Raw genomic sequence first — 27754 nt, 5'->3', positions numbered from 1 at the left:
AAGGCCAAAGTTGATTATCTAGAAAGGTAGAGGTAGCTGCCAGGCTGTTGGGTTTTTGAAGCCTCTAGGAAGAGGTTGAAGAAATTCCCAGAATCCTTCCCATCCTCCTAAAATTGGACTGGTTAGAGCCATTTAGGCACATGCTACAGGGGCATCAGAATGATGCCCATGATTCAGAGATACAGTGAAACTGAGGGCCTCCTCAGTGCAGGGACAGACCAGAATTCCCCTGGTGTCAGAGAAAATCAAAGGACCGTAGGCAATTAAATACATGGTTCACTGCCATGTATAAATCCAGACTGGCAGACCGTTTGTCTATTTGTTACCTATGTATCTATTCATTACCTACAAATATTCCTGAGAACATGCAGGGTCCATTAACCGGTGTGCTGGGAGAGAAAAGGATGCCCAGGATGTGCCCTACCCCCGAGAGGCTCTTCCCTGAAGGGGACATGAACACACACATAGGCACACATGGAGAAGTGTGATAAAATAACATTGTCTGTTTACCTGTCTAGGGCCTGTCTCCCCAACTCCAATAAAATCTCCATGAGGCAGACTGCGTCTGTCTGCTTTAATTACTGTATCCCACTGCCTGGCACACTGCCTGGTGCAGAATAGGTCCAATAGCTATTTGTTGAGTAAATGGTTGAATGGACTCGTAAACAAATGAATAAATGACAATACACGCACAGGTACTGACAGGACTCAAAGAGGAAGCAGTAGGGAGGAACTCATAGGGGGGTAATATTTGAACTTGACCTTGAAGAATAGAAAGTATCTTGCCAGTTCCAGAGGAGGCAAAAAAAATAATCTGATCATTGATATGGGAGCATATCAACAAAGAAAGAAGAAGGAAAAGTAAAAGGACACAGTGTACGGGGCCTGGTGGAGAGACAGAGCAGCAGGAACTGAGGACACAACACAGAAATAGTATTAAAGGCCCTGAGCAGGAATCTCGGCTTTACAGTTAAGGGTTTGGATTTTATCCTGCAGGAATGGAGAGCTGGTTAGGATTTTCACGCAGGGAGGTGAGTCGATCGTCTGCTCATTAGAAAGGATGTTCTTGCTGCAGTTTGGTAGATGCATTGGAGCCTGGGAGGCCAGGAAAGCAGTTAGGGGGATTGATGCTGGAGGCCAGGCTGGGCATACTCAAAGCAGAAGTAAGACTGAGTGTAGCTTATGGGGTGAACCACAGGGATGGAGTCGAGAGGCATCTTAGGATCTGGTAACAAATTAGCAAGATGGTCATGATAGAGGAGGAGGAAAAAGAAGACTCAAGGTTAGCGTCCAGAGTGCTGGTTTGAAAATACATCAGCAATGGAGCCTCTCCCTAGGAAAGGAGCCTGGGTCCACTTAACCAGTAGAAAGGCCAAGGAAATAGGTGGATGCTTACATCTAAGCCTTAGAAGAGAAGTCAGGGTGCAGATACAGATTTATGAATCAAGCTTTACCTGCATAGAAAAAGAACAGTGAAATACAAGAAATAATACAAGAATGAAATCATTTCAAAATAGTTAAATAAGGAAAACATGAGATGAGTAATGATGACATGCTGTCATCTTTCTAGATGGTCAACTTACACAGTGACAAAATATATCCAAGCAACTCACTGAACTTTTCACTGGTCATGTTGTGTTCTATAGTCTACACACGAAGTCCAGGCAGAGAGAGGGCCTCAAGTCACCATGAGGTGTTTCTTGGGTCCTTCTGTCATGTGTATATTCACATGTGTCCACTGGGGCCCACTGTGGGCCAGGCATGGACCAGTCCTGGGAATGCTCAGTCCTGCAGGTCTCTGCTCGCCTGCAGATGGCAGGGCAACAGTGTTGTCAGACGTGAATAGGAGCTACCAGTCAAACCAAAAGTGAGATGAGAACTCAGACAACGGCCATGAAAGAGCCAGCCTGAGAGGTCAAGGAGGGCTGCTCCGAGGAAGTGGCACTGGAGCTGAATGAGAAAAAGAAAAACAGTGGGCGTCCAAGACAGAGGGGACTGCGCCCTGTTGGGGGGGGGTGTAGAGAAAGTGTGAGGACCAGGTGGAGAGACCTGCAAGGATGAGTGGGTGAGAGGCCCTATCGAGGTAGTCGTCAAGGAGCATTTGTGTGGAAAAATCACCAGTCAGCATTTGATAAAGCTAATAAAAAAAAGTATGGTTAACTCGGCTAATTAAATGAACTAGGGATGCATAACAAAGATGTTTTATGATAGTGAATATAGCTAATGAATTTTAACAAATTAACTCAATTTAAAATAATTTAATCTCTTCATAGAAAGTGCCTTTGCAGAATGCCTAAATTATGCAGGAGTTCAGTAAATATGGCTCAAATCAGAGTTGTTCTTGCTAAATGGTTTGCTTTCCCACATTGGATGATGATTGCTAGATTTTTGTCCAATTCAACTAAAGCACGAAAGCATCTAGAACGTTGTCTGGCTCATGGCTGCTGTCCTTTCAGTATCTTAACAGCCTCCCATCAACCATGTAGCAAAAGTATGATGCTCTTGGCTTTACAGGTGAGGCAGAGGAGACTCGTGGAGCTTGGGGACAGTGGCGAGGTCACCTGCCAACGCAGGAGAGCAGCCCACACTCTCGCCTTGACTGAGGCGCTGCTTCTGCCATGGTTACTGTCCCCTGCAAAATAAAGCTCTTACATTTAAAAAATTTCTTAAGTAATTGAATTATTTTAAACACAGATCTTTTTTTAACCCCCAGTGGAAATGCAAAGAGAGATTTCGAATTATATGTGAGATGTTAATTACTTAAATCTGACTGGGTGGTTGTTTATATGAATGAATGCACTTAATTAATTTTTTCCTCTAGCTTCTTGCTATTTCCTGGTTGTAATCTATTTTCTTTCATCCCAGGGGCAATAAAAGGACAACAAAAGAAGAATCCAGTGATTTGAAATTCCAGAACTTCACGCTGCCAAAAAATAGGTCAGAATATTTGCTTGTTTATTAACAGAGGAGTACAATTTTTGATTCTGTAGCAACTAAGCTGACCATCACACACACACAGAAAATGTTAGTGTGCCAGGATTACACTGCTGGCAGTGAACCTGGAGGTTACATGGGGACCAAGGTACAGAAGAAGGGATATGACGTGGGTTGAACAGCCAGCAGGTGTGTGATTCAGACCTAGTCTGGGAAGCCCCCGCCTGCACAGCTTTGCAGGTCAGGCCTATGTCCACTCCCACCCGCAGGTCTCTAAACAGCCAAGAGGGCCACTGAGGATGAGGCTTCCGTTCCTGTACCAGGGATGTTTTAAATGATGGAACGTGGGCCAGGCCACAAGTCCACTTTGGGGTCTCACAAGCAAGCAGACAAGAGAAAGCCAAGTGCCTCTATGGTTCCTTTTCTTTGACCTTCGATTGAGACAAATAGTTACAGAAAAGTAATGGCAGCAAGACTTGTAGAGGCTGCTGAAAATGCAGAAACAAAAGACAAAGTCCTACCCTCAGGGGGCTCATGGAGTAGCTGAAAAGCTCAGAATGTGGTGCTAACTTGGTTAAATGACTGACAAGAGAGCAAACCCAGCTCTGCACTGACCGGCAGACTGACCCTAGGCAATGTCCTGAGGCTCAGACGCTGTGCAGTCCCTCCTGCACCAGCCAGGACTCCTTCGTCTAGCCCTTCTGGGATGGTCTCTAGTCCTAGTGGTATTGGAGGGTCTCCATGATTTACATCAATCCTCACATCCAAATTTAGATCAACTCAAGTCAATACTCCAAGCATCCTTCAGTCCCTCCCATGTGCCAGACACCATAAGCAGTTTGGGATCCTAAGACATGCCAGAATAAATATCTTCCCTAAGCAGAATGAATGAATTCGTAAGACAATACTTGAAGTATTTTTCAAAACCACTTTAAGCAAAGGAAAATTTGTGGCTGTTCTCAGACTTCTTTAATGTTTACATTAAACACATTTGAATAATGCATTTTAAGTCCATTTTTGTTATTTCTTGACAATAGCAAGAGATGGGAGATGGAAGGGTTAGAAACCTTCCTTCAAATGGAGAGGGCTGAAGCAATTACATACATCAAAGTAATATTTACTGTTACATTTGGGAAAAAAAAAGACAGAGAGAGAAGAGCAGTGCTTTTTTCCAAAACAAATTATTTCAGGATGTGTCATAGCATGCTCAAGATATATTAAAAAGAGCAACAGACGATGTTTCTGCAACCTGTTCCAAACCATTTATAAACTCAAAAAAAAAAAACCCATAGACATACAAATCTCTGTACCACTGCATATTTTATAGCAAAAGTATTATATGAACATAAATTAGTATTTGAGATATATAAATCAAATCAAAATGCCTGAAAACTGCATATTTGGTTCTGTCTTACTTTAATAACCATTAGACCGATGTATTCATCCCCCATAGAAATTATAACGATCAGCATTTAGTGATGAAGATGAGTCACTGCTGATGGACAGGGCTGCAGCGTGGGATCAGTTCACTGGGCACGGGGTTAAATCTCGGCTGACCTGCCTGCTAGCTGTGTGGCCTCAGACAAGCCTCTTTCTGTTTCAGTGCCTCGTACATTTTAGAAATGGTGTTTGGGAAAGCAGACTCTTTTGTCCATCCCTGAATCCCCTGAACCTGCAGCAACACCTCTGTTTGGGGAATAAATGAATAACCTCTTTTGTGTGCCCAGAACGTAGTAGGTTCTCAATAAATGACATAGGCTAACAGTTGTGGGATGCTCGCCATGTGCTAGGCCTGTTCTAAGAGCTGAATGGTAGCTCTCAGTGGATCCTTACATTAGTCTCCCTCTATAGGAGAGAAGAATGCAGCCTAGAAAGGGTAAACAACCTCCCTGAAGCTAGATAGCTAGTTGAGGTAAGGTAAATAGTAGACATAAGCATTTCTACTAATATTGAAAACAACCCTGGCACTCCATGCCATGGCCCACTTGCTAAACTAGATGTGGGAGTTAACTCTTCCAACAGGCACAGAAGGCTGTCCACCCCCTTCCCTCCCCAATCTCAAATGTGCATGCCACCTTGTAGCTTTACTAAGCTTTTTATTAGAGCAAGAAATGCCCCGGAACTCAAAAAAAAAAAAAAAGAAAGAAAGAAAAAAAAGAAGTCCAGAGGGCCTGGAAGGACGGGTTTCTGAGGAAGTGGGAGCAGGCTGGCCTTGCCCATCAGGAGGATCTACGGAGGCCTGTGCTCCAGGAGGTTCTGAAACAGGCAGTGTTTTCCCCAGGAGCCCTTCAGGGAGTTGCATGCCCCAAATATTTTTTTATAAAAATAAAATAGATAAGAGGAGGATTCTTTAAACTAATCAGGGATACCTTTAAGAAAGAATGAACCCCTTTATTCACTTATTAAACATGAGCCTTGGTCTGATTCCACCTCGGGGAGAATTTCATCTGCTTCAAAGCAATGTGAGGTTGGGAGATTCCCTCTAATCTCAGATCTGCAACAAATAGGTAGAGCCTGTTCTGGAGGATTTAAGTGTCGTGTGTGTACACACGTAGTCGGTTCCTCCATGTGCTCGACACTGTTGGCCTTGTTGGGACAGGACAGGTCCGTGAATACACCCAGACTTGGTCTGCAGTGCATCTGTGAACCGTCTCACTCTTGAATGCTCCCTCACCTGTGCTTCCCTGTGCGTGCGAGCATGGCGTTCATTCACTCATTCATGCTCATTGGACAGCACATTTGTTTGTCCGGGCCATGCCCCAGGCACTGTGTTAGATGCCAGGTCTCCCTTTTAGGAGCTGGGAGTCTAAAGTAGGAAGTCGGAGAATGCAAGTTGCTCTCTATCTAGTTATGCAAATGTGAGTGATTAGACAGGTGTCAGGGACATGCCAAGTGATGACAGGAGGGCTTTGATGGCCACATGGGAGGCAAAGAATATGCTTCCTGTTCTGGCTGTCACTACCCCACCCTTCCCTCTCCAGTCAATCATACATTCCTGCTGCGTTACTTTTCCGAGACGCAGCTCTTTAACTACGTGCCTTGCTAAGCTCCACACTGCCTCCAGGATGACACAGCCCTGCTAGGGCGTCTCTTCAGGTTCCCTATTTTTTGAGCACATTCATTTTCAAACACTAGCTCCCAAGCTCCCTGATGCAAACCCTCCACCTCTGAGTGGTGCAGACGAGGGAATGTGGGCCCCAACACCAGACAGGCTGGGCCTGACGCGCAGCACTGTCCTCCTCCAGAAGCTAGCCTCAGTCAATCTATCTGGAATATGCAAGGTTACTTTATATTCTTTAATGTCCCACTCAGCACTAGTAATCTATAATAGCCCTGGAATTGAGATACAAATGCTGCCCACCAAGAATAGCTACGAGGTTTGAGTGAAATCATTTTTGTAAAATGCTCAGTTCCCAGCGTAGTGCAGACATTCAAACAAAGGGAAGAAGGGAATGAATGCAGGGACTTTAAATCCTTCTTCATTTACCTCCAGATTATATTAAAAGCGAGTTTAGTAACTCTTGGAACTGTCAATTGTCTTTCAAAAACCAGGAAGTTTTATTGTGGAGTAGCCTTTTCATTTCAGGGGCAGAACTTAAAATGAGCTGTGGAGCTGAGCCAGTTAATCTTGGAGGTTTAGGAGAGGGAGAAGTCTGGCTGTGTGAAATCACCTGATTATTTCCCAAGGGTTTTGCTGCCAAATTCTGGACTAGTAGTCAGTGCCTGGAGAGACCCAGAGGGGACCGCACACGTGGCACTCGAGGGTACAATGAGTTATTAGTCTCCATGCTGGGAGCTTGACCCTGGAGACAGGACCAAGTCCCATCTCTATGGGACTGGAAAAACACACCATCCAAACTTTGTTCCCATGGATAAGCAGAACACAAGTACACCATGCCTGCTTCATCAGATCCACTTCCCCCAGGCAACAGGAGGGAGAAGCAAGGAGACGTGTTTACTGTAGTATCCTTTAAAAATTAAAAATCACTAAATGTATTGAATTATTAAATAATATTAAAAATTAAAAATAATTTAGAATTAACAATCTGTGTTTGCAATGAGACTTAAACACTGCAAACCACAGGCCTCCAGGGTCAGCCTTGTTCGTTTCAAATTCCATGAACTCTCCTGCCGCAGTGTTGACACTTGCCTACACACGCCAGAAACACAGAGGAAAAGAGACATGCTCCCCTGAGGCCCAGATGTGGAGGGCAGCAGTGGCAGGCAGGGCAGAAGGGTGGCTGCCGAGCTCTAACACCATCCAGCCATGGCCCGTTCACACGTGGCCGTGTTATTGATGCTGCTGTCGAAAGGAAGCCAGTGTGCATCCTTGTCATTCTCCAGCAAGAGGAAGCTTGCTCACACATGGGCAGACAGAGCACATCACATCTCCATGAAGTTTGCTAGCAGCGTCTTTCATTAATCACCCTGGGCTGTCATGCTGCAGAGTGTTCACCTAGGAGCCTTTTCAGATAGCTTGTCAGTTGCTGGAGTCAGGACAATGTCCACACTCCAGCCAGACAAAACCGTGGTGTCCAGGACACCTCTCTGATGCCCTCCTTCCCAGGCCCGTGGTGGCTGGTTCCAGCCTTCCTCTTCTCCCTCCCCCTGTTGTTTCTCCAGCAATCTGGCTCACAGCAGCGGCCTCAGCTGGAATAACAGTACCATTCCCTGTTTTGCTGATGCTTCCTCTGCTAATTCACTTGGCTTGCATTGACGCACAGAGAGCCCTAGGGTGCATAATCCCAGAGGATATGACCTATGAATGAGCACCGTCACCCGGGGCTCCACTGAGAGGCAGCATGGATCAGATAAGCCGCTTTCAGACAGCCTGACAATCAGGAGAAAGCTCCCCCATGCACAGGACTCTGCAGGCCAGCTTGCTGCTATATAGTCTTGTATATAGTAAGGGATTTAGAGTCGGACAGATCTTGGGTCTGCCAATTGCTTGCTGTGCCACTTTAGGCAAGTTGCTTAACTCTTCTGAGTTTTAGTTTCATCTGCCATCTAGAGCTAGAAATGCCTGTCAGCTGAAATCTATGCTATTGATCTATCCATCACCTCCAAAAGTTTCCTTCTGCCCTCTTTATTTATAATTATTCCTTGCATGTGTGTATGATAAGAACACAACATAAGACTTACCTTGTTGCCAAATTTTAAGTATGCAATACAGTATTGTTTACTATGGTCACTGAATATAGTCACTATGCTGTAAGGTAGATCTCTAGGACGTACTTCTTTTGTATAACTAAAATTCTGCACACTTTGATTAATTAATACCTCTTCCTTTTCTCCTCTGCGCCCCCACCCCCTACCGCCAGCCTCTGGCATCCAGCCTTCCACGCTGCTTCCATGAGTTTGTCTATTTTAGATTTATCATATGATTGATATCATGTAACATGTGTCCATTCAAGGGTGTATACTTATCTCCAAACTCATCAAGCTGTATACAGTAACTATGTACGGCTTTGTATGTCAAAAAATAAAAAAGAATGTTGAATTTAAAAACTAAAAAGAAATTGTGAAAATAAATGTAAATGGTCTGAACTGGCCCATATTTAAAAAAAAAAAAAAAAAAAAAAACCTACCACCCAGAGTCAAACCCAGCTCAGAGCCCAGACACATGCTCTAAAACATGGGTTCTTTCCTTTTCCCTATGTTTCCACTATTTTTAGATGTCAGAAGACCCCAGCTCTGTCTCCACGAGCCTGAGACCTGGAACAAGACTCCAGCAGCTCTGGGCCCCAGTTCTCCCACGTATAAAGGGATTAATTGGCATCATCTCCAACGTGCTTTCTGGCACTAACTGTCTTTGATTTTAAAATCCAGACAAGGCCAAGATCCAAAGAAGGCCAGACCCTAATTTAAAAGCTGAAGTTCCTTCTAGGATCCCAGGAAGAACTGGGCTTGTATTCAAAACCCCTGGGCTCGGACCTGCATGCTGCCACGTTGGAACTGCTGCCTTCGATCTATAGCATGGCTGGCCACAGTCACAAAAACATATCATTTCCATTTCACAAGTCATGAGTTACAAGGCTAGGGAGCCTTTTGAGGCCTTAATCAAAGACCGAGATGTCAGTGAAGACGCCATATATTTAAGGTGTCAAGAGAGAGCTCTCAGACCCCAGATAAATGATGTGTTCCTCCCTGGATGATTTACTGTTAATTTCTGCAGAATCTCAAGTAACTTGAAAGGGTGCCAACTGCTAACCACAAGGGCTTCGAGGCCGCAGCTGCACGGTGCCTCTGAGACATGACTCGCCACTTCCTACAGGCCCGGGGCAGGGGGCCAGCAGGGACTGGGGAAGCAGATAGGCTGGTGGCAAATTCCTCACCCGTGGTGGCTCTGTGGACTGGGCAAGTTGTTGAGCCTTTCGAATGCCCTGTTTCCTCTTCTGTAATTTTGGGACAGTAACAGCTAACCCACAGGAGGTAGGATGTTATCATTTTGAGGGTTAAAATGGTAAAGCGAAGTTAGAATCATGGGCTGTGGTCTCCTGGTTACTAACATCTCACTTCTTAACTATTCTGCGCCACCAAGTAGGCCTCATAAATATTTACACCCGACGTGTGCTGCGATGCTCACTTAATTGCTCCTGTGACGCACTTCGAGAGCCTCGGAGGAAAGGTGTAATGCAAGGGCCAAGGATTATTAAAGACACAAACAAGTCAGCTCACGGAAGCAGCATCCTTTGGAGCTTTCCACTGCCTTGGGGCTTTTCAGATAGTTTCAGATAGTTGCCGAAAATCTAGAGAAGTTACCTCCAAAAGCACACTGTCCTAGGGTGAATACAGTGGCTGTGAAAGACCTTGTTGAAAAACAAAGACATGCACAGACAGCTTACCAAAGAAGAAATGCAAACAGCCCCAAACCATTTAAAAAACAGTGAAAGTTCAATCTCACTAGTCATCAAAGTAGCGAAGCAGGTAAAATAAGGAGTCAAGTGACATATAGGCAGAGTGGTTTCAAAGTGTGGACTAATGGCGGTGAGATACAGAGAGACGGTCATGTTATACACTATGGATAAAAGTGTAAGCTAATATAAATTGGCACAATCCCTCTAGAAAGCAACTGAATGATATACAACAAGGCACCTAGAATGTCCTCACTATTTGACCCCTTTGTTGCACTTGATAAGTCTGTCCACGAAAATAGTCAGAGTTTAAATTAAAAAGGCAAGAATGGATGTACATTGCAACATCATTTATAATAGCCACAACTAGCAAGAACTTAAATCCCTCTCCCAAATGTCACACAGCCGATAAATATCATGTTTTAGTAATATTTAAAGATATAGAATTTATTTTTAATATCCATATCCTATACATTCTTTTATATTTTTTATACATATATGTTTAAATATATGCATACATCTTCACCCACGCATATACATACATACACGAGAATCACCAAAATATTATCTGTGGTGTTGATTTTTATTTTCTGCTGCATGCCTTTTTCTATTTTCTATATTCTCTCTAATAATATGTAACTTCAAGTCTTTATATAACTCAAGTATAGAGAAATATCATAGGCTGATTTGTGAAGTGGCCCTTGAGAACCGCCCCCTCCTTTGGGGCAAGTCAGTGAACTCTTAGCAGCTGACACTCACGCTGGTTATTTTTTCTGCCGTAGGTCATGGCCTCGCCTCCACAGCACCACAGGTGAGTCGGCCTCCCAACTAAGTGTGGTGGGAAGGCGGCATGGGTCTGCTTGGCTTTCTGTTTTACTTTCAGTCAATCTATTGGCCTGCTCAAAATGACATCAGCTACCTTCCCTGCTGTAGCTCCCAAGGGACAGCTGATCTGTGACTCCCACAAGCTTTGGAAGCTGGCAGACCTGGTGGGAATCTTGGCTCTCAACATATTAGCTGGGCAGCCTTGGACAAAGAACAGATCTCTTCGAGCCTGAGCTTTGTCATCTGTGAAATAGGTGTAAAGTCTGCCTAAGTGCCAGTATTGTGGCTACTCACTAATGTTCATTCAACTAAACTCTATACAAAAGGTTCTCCCAAAATACGGGTTGAGTGAATGAGTAATTGAGAAACCATGTTTTACCCTTCTCCTGTATCTCTTTACAGAGCCTATTTCTTGCTACCAGGCACTTAATAGGAGCTCATTAAAGTTGGAGCAAAAGGATGTACTATTCATCTTGGAAGGTTGTTATCTCAGGGAAAGTCCCATAGAAGTTCCCTGGAAAGCTGGTGGCTAGATGTAATGACTGGAAAGAGACAGAAAAACTGAGAAACAGTCCAGAGGAAGTGTGCAAAGAAGAGATCAGATCATGGGGAGTTATGGAATCAGCGAATGAATTTGAAAGGTTCATTGCTGAGTATGTTGGAGACAGAACCTGCGCTCAGCAGGGCCCACACAGCAGTGAGGAAAACTGGACCAAAGCAAAAGCGAAATCGCAAAGTATGAGTTTAAACAGGAAGCAAGCACCCAGCTCTAATCCCTCTTAGAGATAGTGTTTTTCTTAAACTTCCCATCGAGTCTAACAAAGGTTGCCTTCTCTCAAGGTACATGCTTCCAAATTGTACTGGAGTCTTTGGTATCAGATATGCCCCCCTTCACCCACCTGTGCCCTCTCATCCCTTCCTGCCATCCACGGGAGTCTTAGAGAAAATCCTAAGGGGGTGGTGCTGGGGAATAAAGATGCTTGTCCTGTACAGTGGCTGGTGAATTATAAGCCACATGGGTAAAATAGAGCAGCCAGCGCTACCTACCCTTCTTCCTTCTATCTTGCTGCCCACCTTGGTTAAGGCAGAGAAAAACTAACAGGTGGGCATCCCATCTCATTAACAACATTCTAGAGACACAAGCAGGGAAAAGAAAATAAATCAAAACCAAGAAAACGTCAACTGAGATAAAGCCACCCAGGCCTGCCCACACACACGTGAATCTATACCCTGCCAAAAATACTTAGCAAACCACAACACCCCAGGCTATGCATATTTATGAAGCTCTGCAAATGACTTTTAAAATATAACAGACCTGATATAATTAAGGACGTGTATGAGGATTTATATAAAAGAAGGCTCGCCACAGTGATATTTATAACATTCCTAGATACTCCAAGCTGTTTGCAATTTTTTACCATGGGATTAGCTGAAAATATGGTGGGGTATCCATATGAGAAAATACTATGTAGCCACTAAAAATAATGATGTTGAAGCATATTCATTGGCATTGATAGCATGTTATTTTGTGAAAAAGCAGGCAAGAAAACAGTGTGCACAGTGTGATTTTATATACATAGACTATATATAATGTGTGTGTGTGAGAGAGAGAGAGATAGAGAGTGTTTTGTCTAAAATAAAATATCTGTAGTGGTTGTCTTGGTATTGTGATATTACAGTAATTTTAATTCTCTTCTTTTTTCATATCTATGTCTTATGATCTACAGTAGCATATTTTTTATATACTAAAAACAATTTATCAAAATAAATAGATAGATAAATACTCCAGGCCTGGAGAAGACAGGCACATATTAAAACTTGGCTAATCTGTCAGCGTCAACACCTTCTCAAAGGCTTATATAGAGAACAATGCTATGTTTCTCCATAAAATAAACTCATGATATTTTTTTCTCCTTCCACTGAATAAAAAATGAAATTGGAGAAGATAGAAAGTGGGTCCTTCTGTTTTAAGTCACCATACACAATAAAAATCCTGATAAAGACAGATAGATATTGGCTGATTCAATTAAACTGACAAGAAATTTCATTTTGTCCAGCAATATTTGATTTTTTTTCTTTTCATTTTTAGTTTTCTAATGAAAACAGTCTTGGAGGTTGATTTTTCCCACTTTTGAAAGAAAAATTAATGAAGTTTTTAGGACTAAAGGGAGGAAAAGGCAAATACAGAATATGTGAGCATCCAGCGCCCTCTGCTGGCCTATTCTAGATGTTGCGGTGCCTGTACTAATTGAGCAGAGGCTGCTGTCCACCTATCTGTCCCCAAGATGCTGGGGATATCGATGGACAGAAACAAATCAAAAAGTTGGCAGTAGAACTTCTGGGACAATGCATTGAACTATTCCTGTAAGCACAAGGCAGGATTGCAAGTCATCCCAAGGTTGGTAAACCCAAGGATTCACAATTGTCTTCAAAATTCAGTGTGCGTTAGAATCACAACAGTTAAAAATGCTTGTTTTCAAGCTTACCCCAGGATTTATGCTTTGGCAGGACCATAGTGAGGCCAGAGGATCCTTACTTTTAGCAATATAATTTTAATCGAGATAGTTCTGGGATGTTGTTTTGAGACTCACTGGCTAAGGACAAAAAAAGAAAAAGAAAAAGAAAAGCTATTAAAACCATCCCCACCAAGAAGCTGCTGTCAATTCTCCAGAAACAACTGTCTCAGTATATTTCATTTGAATTTCTGAAAAGCACTCAAGAAATGGGATTTGAGGCAGCTGCCTTACCTGTCCTCGTTCACTCACTCATCCATCCAGTCATTCAACCAAGTTGCAGTATATCTGTAATGTGACAAATAACTATAGCTAGCTTTGGGCACTGATTTATTTAAAAAGAAAATAAAAACAAAAAATCCTGGGGACTCAGCTGGTCTGAGGTTGTAATACTGCCTTGCAGATGAGGGAATTAAGAACTAGAAAAGGGAAGTGGATTTCCAAGGGCACCAGTGAGAACATTAATCTTGTCCTCCAGCCTCCCAGTGAATGTCTCCTGTGTAGCTATTTCTGTGAGTTTAGACTATTTATGACTTGGAATTATAATCTTATAATCTTCAGATTAGGGGGACTGCCATTCAAAAAGTAAATTAAAATGCCCAGAGAGCCAGATCTCTCTATATGTACATAGATAAATAGATAGATAGATAGATGTCTATGTGTGTGTGTGAAAATATATTCACATACATATGCACACACACATGAGCATACTTCCAAAAGCTCATGGAAAGATTCATGTTTTCTTTCAATTCCATTTTTCCACTAACATTTTTATATTTCCCTCTCTATATAAATAAATAGATAGACATAGATATTCCATAGAATGTCTATAGGCATTCTATACCTACATCTACATAATCTATATCTGTATTTGTCTTTCTCTTTCTCCCTTTCCGTCCCTCCCTCCCTCTCTCCCTTCCTATTCCCTTTCTTCTCACCAAGAACAAGCCATACAGTCAAAGCTCAGTGGACGTCACGATCCTGTGCTCAGAGTCAGTGGGAAGGACTGTAAGGAAGCCCATCCCAGCCCTTCCCTACCGAGACAGGTTGATCCCAGATTGAAAATGTCCTAGAGTTGGAACCTACCAGGAGAAAGGGTGTGGACTATCCCATTTCTCATCACACTGAGATGAAGTCAGCATGATACCTTCTGTCTCCAAATACTTTCCAGTTCCTAAAAGATAAAAACTGAGAAGCCAGCACAGCCTAAAGAAAAGAACCCAACGCTGTAAGTCTGGAGCCCAGAATTTGAATACTGGTTCTCTCATGACACCAGTGAATCCTAGGATCTGAGGATGAGGAAAAAGGAAAGAATTAACAGACACTGCATCCCTAGTTTGTGCCAAACATTTTACAAACTTGTCTAATTTAGCTGCAGGGTAGCGATTTTACTATACTCACTGTATAAATAGGGTAAACTGAGGCCAGGAGAAATTAGATAGTGTGAAAAGAAATCAGTACAGTAGAACCCAGATCCATCACAATCACTTGTTAGTGGTGTGTACCAAAAATTTTTGTCCTCAGGTTTTCAATCTTTAAATGAGAGGTCACCAGATGATGGTGGCCAGGGAATCCCTGTGCCTCTCAGCTAGAAGGGACCCCCACTTGAAGACCCCTCATGAAGAATTCGCAGGTGGATGTCAACAGAGTTGAATGCTGAGAAAGCCACGTTTTGCTTTAAAACGAGCACTAAATAATGAACAATTTTCTGAAATATATCTGAAGGCAGTGCTAAAGATCTGGGTCGACTGAGAAAGATGTGGTCCTGAAATGGAAATTGAAAAAAGACAGAACACAGCATCTTTATTGGACACTGAGCCAGGGAGTTACTCTCTGGAAATTGTAAGTTAATTTCCACCTAGATTCCATTGACCAAAATGTATCAACCACTGTTTGGAGCAGATATTATTATTCACAGTCTGTAGCTCACATTTGTTAACCTAGGCTTATAGGTGATGAGCTCTGCCTGAGGTCACGTGGCTGGAAAGTGACAGTCCAGGATTTGAACCTAGAACTTTTCATTCCGTGTCCATGAAATATGTGTCACCTTCTTCCCGCCTTTGATCAACAACTCTGTTATGTTACTGGTGAACTCCAAAGCTGGTCTCCACAGGAGACAAAACATTAGTGCCTGGAAGACATTTTTTAAAAACTCATGGGGACGTAAACGTGATAGATGTTTATTTTTTTCCTCATGATGGTCCAGTCCCAAGGTAAGCAGCCTGAAGGTCTTTGGCAGCTGTGCTCCCGGAAGTCCACAGAGACCCTCCTCCTCGTGTCCTGTGGCATCCTACCCTGTAGTAGTGATATCTGTGCTCCAGGCAACAGGACAGAGGATGAGAAGAAAAAGGAAAAAAAAACAAAAAGTGCGTAACAACTTAAGAAATTTTCCTGGAAATTGTGAATTCCACCTAGATTCCATTGACCAATACTGGGACTCCTGGCCATGCATAGCTGCAAGAAAGACATGTAGAACTTACTCTAGGTGTACATGTACCTGGCAGAACAGCAAGGGATTCTGGTGCCTGAGAAGAAAGAAAGATGGACGCAGGCATGGAGTACTTAGGGATGGGTAGTTGGGGGTCACTACCTATCACTATTTTCACCACATATTTATGGATAAGTCCTGCTGGCAGCCTCCGGATCAGAGCCAACCATAATACTCACCATATCTCTCCCCTCTCTCTATGCCCTGAAATGAAAACAGAAGGTGGTTTTGCTTGGGGAACTTATCTGGCTTGGGGATGTCTGAGAAACCTGCTAATTGACTTCTTTCTTAGAGAAGTAGAAAGTTCTAAAATTCTGCAGGTTTCCTATTTTTACTGCTCTTCTCACACCAGATGAGCATATTCTTGTCAAGGGGCCCACTGGGAATTCTTTCAGCCTGTGACTTCCATCGAATGTGAATATCCCATAGCAACAGCCCTTGGGGGCTCAGCCAGCTACTCTGTCCCTGTAAAGGTACTAAATGAAGACATCGAGGAAGTCACCAGCCTTGCATCTCCAGAGAATTGAGCTCACATAAGTGTTTACAGGGAAAATAATTTGAAAACTTCTATATCTAATTTTCACGGCCCATCTGCCATTGGAAGGGAGTCAGAGCTTCTAGGTCAGTGGTTCTCAAACTTCAGGGTGAATACATATCACCATAGGAGCTTATGTCTAAAGAAGATTCTGATTCCATGGGTTTGCTCTGGGGCCCAGGTTTTGCTTCCCTTCCCTCCTTTTCTTATTTAAGCTCCCAAGGTGAGCCTTTAGCCAGTGGTCAGGAGCCCTCTGACTAATGGGCATTGGCCATGCACCTCTCTGCATGCTTGGCTCTGCCTCTGTGGGCATGAGAAGAGCCATCCAAGTCGATGGCTGTAGGGCTGGGGTAATTGTTGTCTGCATGTCAGGAGACCCCCTGAGCTTTCTACCACACATACGCATCTTCGCTCCTCTCTTAAAAATAACTTCCAGAGGAATGTTGTTTTCTTTACAAAAAGACACTTCCTTGAAGGCCTGCAGAAGTCAAATGTTCTCTGGAGCTGTGTCTGGGGTGGTGAATGACCTGCCGCAGAGCCACCCAGCACAACTGGAACTCTTCCAGGATGGCGATGTGAAAAGCAACTGAGCAACTTCCTTTCTTTATTTGGAAAACAGCTCTAAGAAGTCAACCTCTCCTTCAGTTCCAGGAAGATGCAAAGACCTGGTAGGGTTTGGGGTGGGCCACACTGGTGAGGATCCAGGGCCCCGCGAGAGGAATTGTCAAGTTTGAGCTTACTCAGTAAGGAAGGAGAATGGGTTCTACTTGAGGTTCTGGGGTGTTTCCACTGTACCACATGCTATATTTGACAACTGAGTATTCATTTATTGGGCACTTGCTGTATGCCGGTCTCTGCTGTACGCTGGGTTACAGAAGGGATCAGGTGCCTGAAATCTTGCCACTTCCTTGGGGAAGGCATGTACCACAGCCTGTGACTATATAATTTATTGATTGTCTTTGTTCCTAGATGCTATGGAGAAACTAAAAAGGATGTATTAGGGCTGACCCCATGGCGCACTCGGGAGAGTGTGGCGCTGGGAGCGCAGCAGTGCTCCCGCCGCGGGTTCGGATCCTATATAAGGATGGCCGGTGCGCCATCCTTATATAGGGATGTATTAACCAGGGAGGACTAACATCTATAATGAATAAACTACAAATGTTAGTATTACAATACATAAAGGTTAATTTCTTGCTCAGATCACAATCTAGTGTGGTTTGAAGGAGGTCTTTCCCCAAACGCTCATTTGCAATTCGCTCTCCTTTTACTCAATGGCTTCCATTATTCCCAAGGGCCTTGGGGTCTGCTGTCTCTGGCCAGCCACTGAGGCGAGCACAAGAGATGTCCGGCCTAGAGTGGAGTCCATCACAACCTCCACGTCCCAGGGGTCATAGCGCCACACCTGCCCTGCTCAGGGGAAGCTGGGAAGTGAACCCTAGCCAACCCCCCACGGGAAAAGGACTTGGGGCTTGCTAAGCACACTCAGTATGACACTCTCACTGTCACATAGGGTACTTGAGGTAACGAAGAACAGGGCTGGAGTGGTGCTCTGTAATTTTCAGGTGAGGTTGGTGGTTGAGGAAGGCCCCCCATTTGAGAGGAACTTTCAGACAGAATCTGTTGGTCCAAAAGGACCTAGGCATGGGCAGAGCCAAGAAAAGAACATTCTGGAGAGAGACAGAGAGCATATGTATGAGAAGTCTCTGAGGCAGAGGGGGCTTGATGCGCTGGAGAGACTTGAAAAGAGGCTGATGCAATTAGAGTTTGGAGGCGAGAAAGAGTTAAAGGAAGAACTTTGTTAAAGCACAGCAGGGCAGACTTAATCCAGGACCATCACGAAAGGTATAGGGACTACTTCAATGAGGTTCTGCAGTAGGGGAGAGAGATTGGCCTCAGCTCAGACTACAATAAAAAAAAAAAAAGTGAGCATTTATAGCCGAGGAGAATGGCGGGGGTCAGTGGAGAGGAAACGTGAGGAGTAAAGGGGGACATTCTAGCTAACCTGACAACACCATTCTCGCCAAAGGCAGGCCAGGGAGATCAGACATCACCTGAGAGATGCCAGAGGATGAGGAACTCGGCGAGATTAGACGCAGAAGGTGATCAGATACAGAGAATGGGGGATTCTGGTTAAACTAACTTAGCAGGATTCTCGCTAAAATTGGGCAATGCAGAGATGACGGAACCCAAAAACGAGGGCCTCATTGAGAAGATAGTTCAGAGGAACCTGACTAGAGTTTGGTCCAGGAGAGAATCTTTATCAAAAGAAACCATAAAGAGATGAGATCAGAAAGCAGAGCAGGAGCAGGTTGTGCTGGGCTCTCGGGGTCACGCAGAGAATCTGAACTGTGCCTCCTGGACAATGCATGACATGAACTGATACACAGTTTTAGAACTATGCTTTAAAATCACATCTCCAAAACTCTGCACTGATGCTAACCCAGATGGCTACAGTGGGAGATAAAGAGATAACAGACAATTCCTTCTCTAAAGAAGGGCAATGTATGCACACAACAGAGAAGTAATCAGAGGCTGCCTATTTTTATTAAGGTGTCATGGTGAGTGAGACAGAAAATAAGTGCTTTAACAATTCCATGAGATTAATCAGGCCCTTGTGCTCAGAGAGGTAAGCCCCAAGAGGCCGGGAAATCTGATATCAAAGGACACTGAGCATTTGGGAAGCAAGGGGAGGTGGGAGGGGTGAGGACTCCAGCAGGGATCAACTCAGGCAGACACAGGAGGGTGTGAAGCAGATTTGAAAAGTCCAGGAGCATCTCAGGAGGGAACACTGGCCTTTGGTGAAAAGAGACCCCACAGCTCTCCATGGGGATGTCGGTATAATGACCACACTCGATAAGTCCAATTTCCTAAAATAAAAGTATGTTGAACTCTGAATTAGACAGTGAAGCTGCTTTCCTGGATGACGAGAGCCAGGGCAAATCCCCAATAATTCTGTGCTTATTTACTCCTTCTGGGCTAGCTGGTCTTTAGTGGGTGACCTTATTAATTTAACTCAATTAATGAGAGAGTACAAATCGCTACTCTGAAGGGATGGAAAATGTGTGGGTTTCTTTGCCACAGATCTCAGTGGAGATGTAACTGTGCTGGGCCAGGAAGGTGTCAGTGCCCAAAGGTAGTCGGGGTAGTCTTAGCTGCTCTTCCTACGACCAGGATGGGCTGGGACTGGGGCAGGTGCAGCAGGATCCTGCTCCTCCTGCTCATTACTTCAAGGAGACCAGCTTTGGCCTTTTAACATTTCCTCTGTACACTGGTCCTAGGCAAGTTCCAGAGAACCGTGTTTCCACTGAGCCAAACTTTCATCAATTTACACATTACACCCTACAGAAGACTTGGGCATTCGGACCCAATTCACGATCATTTATTTCATATTTTGTTATGGTAAGGGAATTCAGGGTAAAATGACGAAAGTGTAAGAAAATAATAAAGCCAGATGTAGAAATGCCTACCATCCGCGGTCCTCTACAATTCCTAGACACAGTTCTGAAATTTGTCCTGAAGTTCTTAGCAGCCAAAGGAAGAAGGGAAATAAAATCTCTTACGGAAATGGTGTTTTTCATTAAAGCAAAGAAAACCAGTTGCCAAGAAGCACACAACTTCTGGTCTTGAGACCTGTAAGAAACGCCTCACACATATACTGATAAAATGAATGTGATAAAAACATTTCCTCCTTTTAATGCTCCTGAATGCAGAATAATTGCACAAAACTACAATTTAATTTAGAAAAATTAAGTGTATGAAGAATCAAAAATTCTGCAGGTCATGTGAGCTTTTTAATGACTTTGCATAATTTGAGGGTAAAATTTTAAATATAGAATACTGAGTGGGATACATGACTTTGGGCAATTTTTCATAAAACAAGTCCAAATGAGGGAGTTGGGAACTGAGAAACCTCAGCTGAATATTATTTATTCAACAAACACCTAACAAGATGCTCCGATGCTCCATGGCTGCACAGTGGGCCTTGTGCCTGGGGATGAATGAATAGATACAATCCCTGCCCTCAGAATGCTCAGAGTCTGTTCACGGAGACAGACATATGGACACATTATTGCAAATACAACATGCTGTACCATAGGAGAGAGGGGAAGGGGAAACAAACCTCATGGTGACTGGTGAGTCACAACTTTGCTAGCAATCAATGTGGGGGTCTTGTAACACATTTCTCTTTCGGTGAGAATTCGAACCTGCTGTAGAAAGAATGAGCCTGCTTGCATCCATAGTCACTACTTAGTTTGAATTTGATTTTCTTTACTCCTTTTCCATTGCCCCTGTTTTGTAAGAGCAAAAGGAAATAAAGAACTATGCATTTCAGTAATTTTTGAAAAATTATAGTCAAGAAAAGTTAACTGAGACAAACATGTGAGTTCTGGAGAAAAGCAAAGGCCCAGGCTTTTCTCTGTTTTGCGTTACCACCATGGATGAAATAACATTTTCTCTGTTTTTCTTGGCAGGCCAGTACAAGACCATTAATGAGTCTCTTCCCGATTGTGTAAGTCAGCTGCTTTCTTATCTATTGTGTCAGTCTTTGATATTTACAAAGTAAGTGGCTTTTTAAAAGGTACTTGGTGAATTTTAAAAAAAGAAAGAAAGGAAGGAAGGAAAGAAGAAAAAAGCTTTTCCAAATGGCGTACTTCTGGCAAGGAAAATTACATTTCAGTTTTGGGATATAATACTGTATTCCTTTTCCTTAGCTGTAAAATGGAGATAAAAATTAATTTACATGGTCATTGTGAAAACTGGATAAGGTGAAAATATCAACACACTGTGCTGGCCAATATGTTATGAGGAATGCACTTCCTAACACTCATTGTGAAATTTTACATTAAAACAAACTTTCTAGAAGGCAATTTCATAATATTAACTAAGCGATATAAAAATATACATTTTTTTGGCCCAATAATTCCATGGTCGGGAGTTTAACCGAAGAAACTAACTTAAAATTTGGACTAATATTTAAACACATTTACTGGTATTTTATAATAATATATTTTAAATGGCAGCACATTGGAATTATGCTAAATATTCAATAACACAGAAATAGTTGAATATGTTATGATATATCCACTTTATGAATCTATTTGCAATATTTACAAAGAATTTTAACAACTAAAGAAAAAAATTAAAATTTAAAACACTAACTCAAATACTTACAAGTAATCATATTATAAATTATATAATTTAAATAGTTTTAACTTTCAAATCTATAGGCAGATAGATAGATACATAGAATGTGTCTATAAAATCATTGGCTCTTGACTTTTGAAGTACTCTTTAATAATTTAATTAAAGCTGTGAATTCTGAGCCAAGAATACAAATACACACACTTTTTCTGCAGAGAAATAGACCAAAATATTTGCATTCACTCCTGGGGGCAGTCTCTGAAGTCTGATGTATATTCTCTCCAGACCTAGAGTGATAGCTGCTGTTCCTCCTGGCCTTCCTTTAGCATCCTGACCCAACGAAGTCTAGCAAGGGGATTGGATGGAAAAAGGGTTCAGTATCACATCTTCAGTTCTTCTGGCAAGTCCAAGACTTTCCCAACAAGGCTACACCCTGGGAAGCCTTGGTAGTTGCCATAATAGTGCATAAGTGGTGCCCTTGCAGCAAGTGTCCATCTATTAAATCCCTAAAGGAGTCCTAGGCCTGTGTTCCAGCTCAGAAATCACTTCCATGTGCAGTTCTGACACCAGACACAATCCCTCCTTTGCCACGTGGATGATGAAACCTTCTAGAGCTCAGCTCCCAACAGCTTCATTCTGCCCTGGACACTTGGCTCTACCCACAGCTTAGCACATTGACAAGAGGGAAGGGATCTAACCTGTACTAAGCTCCTATCATGAGGCAAATGTCAAATAGAACCTTTTCACACGTTTCCTTAATTAAACTCTGCCAATGAAAGGAGCATGCCTGTTTACACATAGCAAAATGCTGGCACCAGATCCCAATGCATAGATATAGATTACAGAACTTCTCTGATGACAATTACATGCAAGTAAATCTATTGCGGACTGGTACATTTTCCTGCCATTCCTGGTGTTCAGACCCAAAGCCTTTGCTAAGTAAAAACATTAATCTGCTTGGATCACCATAACTGGGTGGCTTAAACAACAGAGATTTATTTCCCACAGTTCTGGAGATTTGGAAGTGCAAGATCAAGATGCTGGCAGGATTGGTAAGGACTCTCCCCTTGGGTTACAGAAGGCCACCTTCTCTCAATGTCCTCACAAGGGCTTTTCTTGGTGCGTGAACATATGGGGAGAGAAAACAAAAACCTGCAGTTAGAACCAGCCCAAATGTCCATCATCTGATGAGTGGATAAGGAAACTGTGGTACATCTACACATGGAATACTACTCTGCTATAAAAAAGAATGAAATACTACCATTCGCAACAACATGGATGGACTTAAAGAAAATTATATTAAGTGAAACAAGTCAGGCACAGAAAGAGAAATACCACGTTCTCACTTATTTGAGGGAGCTAAAAATAAATAAATAAATAAACACACAAAAAAATTGGTGGTGGGGGGGTGGAGAGGAACAGGTGAAGGGGCATGAAAATAACTACAATGTATACTGAGAAGTAAAATTTAAAAAATGATAAAAAATAAAAATAGTAAAAATAAAAATTAAATTAAATTAAATTAAAAAGATGAACAACAAAAACAACCAAAAAAAAAAAAAAGCCTGTGCTCTCTGACATCTCTTCTCATAAGGATACTAATCTCAAGGGCAGATCAAGGCCCCACCCTTCTGACCTCATGTAAACTTCATTACTTCCTTAGAGGCCCCATCTCCAGATACAGCCATACTGGGAGTTAAAGCTTCAGCACAGGAATTTGGGAGGATACAAGCATTCAGTCTGTGACAGTACCCAAAGCATAATCTGGAACCAAAGAGAAATGTCTGAGACTATTCTTTATGGTAACTTTTTTCATTTTTGTTTTTGTTCTTTTACCAACTATTTATTGAGCACTTACTATTTGCCAGCCACTGCTATATGTACTGAATCTACTGAAGTAATGTAAAAGGACAATCTCTGACTTCATGAACTTTACCGTCTAGTTAGAAAGACGAACAGTAAAAGAAACAGCATCGGTTTGTGGTAAACACCAGAAAGAAAAATAAAGCAGGGTAACTGCAGAGAAGAAGAATGTGGACTACGTGGTAGGTGGAATAATGACCCAATGAACATTTCAACCCACTAATCCCTGGAAGCTGTGGATACGTTGTGTTATATAGAAAAGGGGATTTTGCAGATGTGATTAAAATTAAGGATTTTGTTTTCCCCCAAAGAGAAAATCATCAGGAAGTCTGTATCAGAAGGGTGATGGAATAGGACTTTGATGGGTTACTGCTGTTTAATGGCACTGGCCTTGACCCTCTAATTATTATTATTTATTTTATTTTATTTGGGGCACAGAACAAGTCTTAATAAAATTAAAAAGACTAAAATCATAGAAAATATGTTCTCTGACCAAAATAACAGAAGGAAATTCAGAAAACTCACAATTGTGTGGAAATTAAACAACACTCTTCTAAGTAAACAATAAAAAGAAAAGTCACAGGATAGAGAGTACTTTGAGAAAAAGAAATGAAAGCGCAACATTTAGAAATGTATAGGATGCAGGGCTCATGCAGTGCCTAGAGGAAAATTTATACTTGTGAACACCTATATTAAAAATAAGAAAAATCTCAACTCAGCAATGTAAACTTGTACCTGAAGAAAATAGAAAAAGAACAGCAAACTAAACTGAAAGCAAATGTAAATAGGAAATAATAAAGATTACAACAGCAATATATGAAATTGGGAATTAAAAAACTATAAAGAAAATCAACAAAACCAAAAAGTGATTCTTTAAAAAGATCAACAAAATTTGCAAACCTTTATCTAGACTGACCAAGAAAAAAAAAAAGAGAAAACAGGAATTACTAAAATCAGAAATACGGCAGGGGCGTGGCAGAGCAGTTGCTGCTTCTATTACTCTGGAGGGGGCTTTGAGGAGAGAGACGTCCTCTTTTTTTTCCCGTCTCCATTGGTGACTCTCTTTGTGTCACAGCAGTCAAGTGTCTGGCAGGCCTCCTGCGTCAAAGCTGTACTGCTATGGCTTCAAGCCACTCTTGCAGCAGCCATGACTGTGGCAGTGGCTGTGGTGGGCCACCCATGTAGAAGTGGCGTTTTTGGCGTGCTCCCTGCCTGCTTCTAGGCAGGGGATGCTGTCCTCGGCTCCTGCCTTGGACCCCGGGGAATGCTCTGTTTCTTGCCTGCTTCCAGGTGGAGGGGGCTGCTCTCAGCTCCTCACAAGTGTTCTTCATAACAGTCCATATGGGTAAAAATCATCTCATTTTACAAACGAAGAAACTGAGGCTCAGGACAAAGGCATATCTCTAATGCAACTACGTTAACCTTTTCGTTAAAGTCTTCATGTCCTAAAATCCAGTGACACCTACTCCCTCTCAAATGTTCATAAACTGTGCAAAACCAACAGCCCATAAGCTGGTCTCTTGGTTCCATCTGTGAAATAAAAAAAAAGTTAGTTGTCCAATTCACTTGGGAGGAAAAACGAATCCATAGAATTTTCTAAACTCTAAATTTTGCCCGAACTCTCACATCAAAACCCAATTGAATCAATTAGAATTCAAAAATGAGAGTGTCAAACTTTGCACAAAATTTCATCAAGCAGTCACTTTAATTTTAATATTGTCACATATTTCAGAAAAATATACAGACAGTGGTATCACTTCCTGAGGCCCCACCCTTAAGGTCAGACATCCCATAGAATTGCATTAGATTTTTATTGTTGCCATGACAAATTAACACAAACTGAGCAGCTTAACCATTTACTATTGCACAGTTTTGATGGATCAGAAGTGTGGACACAGCATGGCTCAGCTGCTTACTCTGTTCTGGGTCTCACAAGATCAAAAGCAAGGTGTTGGCTGGGCTGAATTCCCTTTTGGAAGCTCTGGGGAAGAATCTGCTGCCAGGTTCACTCCGGTTGTTGGCAGAATCCAGTTGCTTTCAGTTGTAGGACTGTGGTCCCCATTTTCTTGCCAGCTGTCAGGTGGGGACCCGCCCTTCACTCCAGGAGGCCTCTCTTTAGACTTTGCACATGGGATCGTGCGGCTCAGAGCCAGCAACTGCTCATCAGAGCCTTCTGCACTGGGAATCTGTGAATTCCCTTCCACCACATCTCTCTTCCTTCCTCTTCGACCTCATCTCTCTGCTGACTCCTCTGCCTCCCTCTTCTGCTTTTTTGCTTTATTGAGATATAATCCACATGCCATTCACTTCACCCATTTAAAGGGTACAATTCAATGGTTTTTAGTATATTCAGAGTTTTGTGTAACCATCACTACAATCAATGTTAGAACATTTTCACCATCTCAAAATGAAGTACCCAGTAGCAGTCATTCCCAATTTCACCTTTCCTCTGGCCCTTGGCAACCTCTAATCTATTTTCTATCTCTGTAGATTGTCCCATTCTGGAGATTTCATATAAAGGGAATCATACAACATGTCATTTTTGTCATTGACTTCTTTCACTAAGCATAATGTTAAGCCTCATCCATGATGTGGCATGTATCAGGCCTTCATTCCTTTTTATTGCTGAATAAGATTACAATGTATGGATATATCACATTTTATTGATCTCTTCATCAGTTGTTGAATATTTGTGTTATTTCCACTTTTTGACTGTCATGAATAATGCTGCTATGAACGTTCATGCACATTAGTGTAATGTAAACCTGCTGGGTCTTGTGCTAGCTCTGTGTTTGGAGGAACTGCCAAGGTGTTTTTCATAGCAGCTGCACCTATTCCATCCCCACCAGCCGTGCACAAGCGTTCCAGTGTCTCCACGTCCTTTCCAGCACTTGTCATTATCCATCCTTTCTATTTTACTTATTTAGCCATCCTAGTGGGTGTGAGTGGCATTTTGTTGTGATTTTGATTTGTAAGTATTTATTGGCTAATGATATTGAGCATCTCTATATGGGCTTATTGATAATTTGAATGTCTTCTTTGGAGAAAAGTCCATGCAGATCTTGCCCATTTTTATATTTGGTTATTTATCTTTTTATTATTGAGTTGTATTAGTTTTTCTATATATTCTGCATTCAAGCACCTTACGTGATATTTGAGTTGCAGATACTTTCTCCATGCTGTTGTCTTTTCACTTTCTCGTGGTGTCATTTGAAGCACACAACTTCTTAATTTAATGTAGTCCAGTTTATCCATTTTTTCTTTTGTTGCCTGTGCTTTTGCTGTCACAGCTAAGAAACCATTGCCCAAGCCATGAATATTTACTCCTATATTTCTTTTAAGAGTTTTATAGTTTTAGCTCATACATTTACATATATGGCCCATTTGCAGTTAATTTTTGAGTAGGGTGTAAAAAAGGGGTTCAACGTCAGTCTTGTGCATGTGGATATCCATTTGTTCTGGGTAACCAGAACAGCATGGTCCTGGCACAGAAGCAAACGCATAGACCAATGTCAAAAGACAACCCACAGAATGGAAGAAAATACTTGCAAACTGTACATCTGACAAGGGATTAATATTTGAATATGCAAGGAACTCAAACAACTTAACTGTAAAAAAGCAAATAACCCAATTAAAAAATAGGCAAAGGAGCTGAACAGTCATTTCTCAAAGGAAGACATACAAATGGCCACCAGGTACATGACAAAATGCTCAACGTCACAAGGCATCAGAGAAATGCAAATCAAAACCACATTGAGATATCATCTTACCCCAGTTAGACTGGTTATTATCAAAAAGACTGAGAATAGCAAATGCTGACAAGGATGTAGAGAAAGGAGAACCCTCCTACAGTGTTGGTAGGATTGTAAATTAGCAGCCGTTATGGAAAACGGTATGCAGGTTTCTCAAACAACTACAGATAGAACCGCCATAAGATTCAACAATCCCACTGCTGAATATATACCCAAAGGAATGGAAATCATCATGTCCAAGGGATACCTGCACTCCCATGTTTGTCACAGCTCTATTTACAATAGCCACAATATGGAACCAACCTAAACATTCACGAACGGATGACTGGATGAGGAAAATGTGGTATATATACTCAACAGAATGCTGCTCAGCCATAGAAAAGAGTGATATTCTATCACTTGAAGCTACATGGATAAGCTTGGAGAAAACTATGTTAAGTGAAAATAGCCAGGCACAGAAAGAGAAATATCGCATGTCCTCACTCATAGGTGGGAGCAAAGAAACAAGCAAAAAATTACAATAATACATTGAACTTTCAGAAAGAGAGCACAGAACTGTGGTTACTAGAGGTGGGAAAAGGGGATGGGGCAGGGAGCTAGTGAGAATTGGTTAATGGACATAAAGAATGATTACGTATTGTAATGATGAACATGCTCATTATCCTGATTTGATCATCAAGTATCGTACATAGTATTGATAGTCAACTCTTAACCCCACAAATATGTATAATCTATTATGTTTCAATAAAAACATTTTATTAAAAAGACTATATTCTTTTTCCCTATTGAATTATTTTGGTACCCTTCTCAAAAATCAACTGACCACAAATGTGAGTGTTCATTTCTGG

The 27754-nt window shown here is 42.2% G+C and overlaps 1 protein-coding gene across 1 annotated transcript in view; it reads left to right on the top strand.

Moving 5' to 3' along the window:
* Positions 1–1244: 1244 nt before the first annotated feature.
* Positions 1245–27754, top strand: part of CLNK (cytokine dependent hematopoietic cell linker) — a 97522-nt gene continuing 71012 nt past the window's right edge. The window contains exons 1-4 of the mRNA XM_063107419.1: positions 1245–1282; positions 2866–2937; positions 10571–10599; positions 20622–20659. Coding sequence (XP_062963489.1) covers positions 1245–1282; positions 2866–2937; positions 10571–10599; positions 20622–20659 — 177 coding nt within the window. The remainder of the gene's footprint in view (positions 1283–2865; positions 2938–10570; positions 10600–20621; positions 20660–27754) is intronic.

This window comes from Cynocephalus volans, chromosome 9, assembly GCF_027409185.1.
Source record: "Cynocephalus volans isolate mCynVol1 chromosome 9, mCynVol1.pri, whole genome shotgun sequence".
In the NCBI taxonomy this organism is placed as follows: domain Eukaryota; kingdom Metazoa; phylum Chordata; class Mammalia; order Dermoptera; family Cynocephalidae; genus Cynocephalus; species Cynocephalus volans.
The sequence above is the reverse complement of the archived record's forward strand: the minus strand, read 5'-3'. Positions and strand labels throughout refer to the sequence as shown.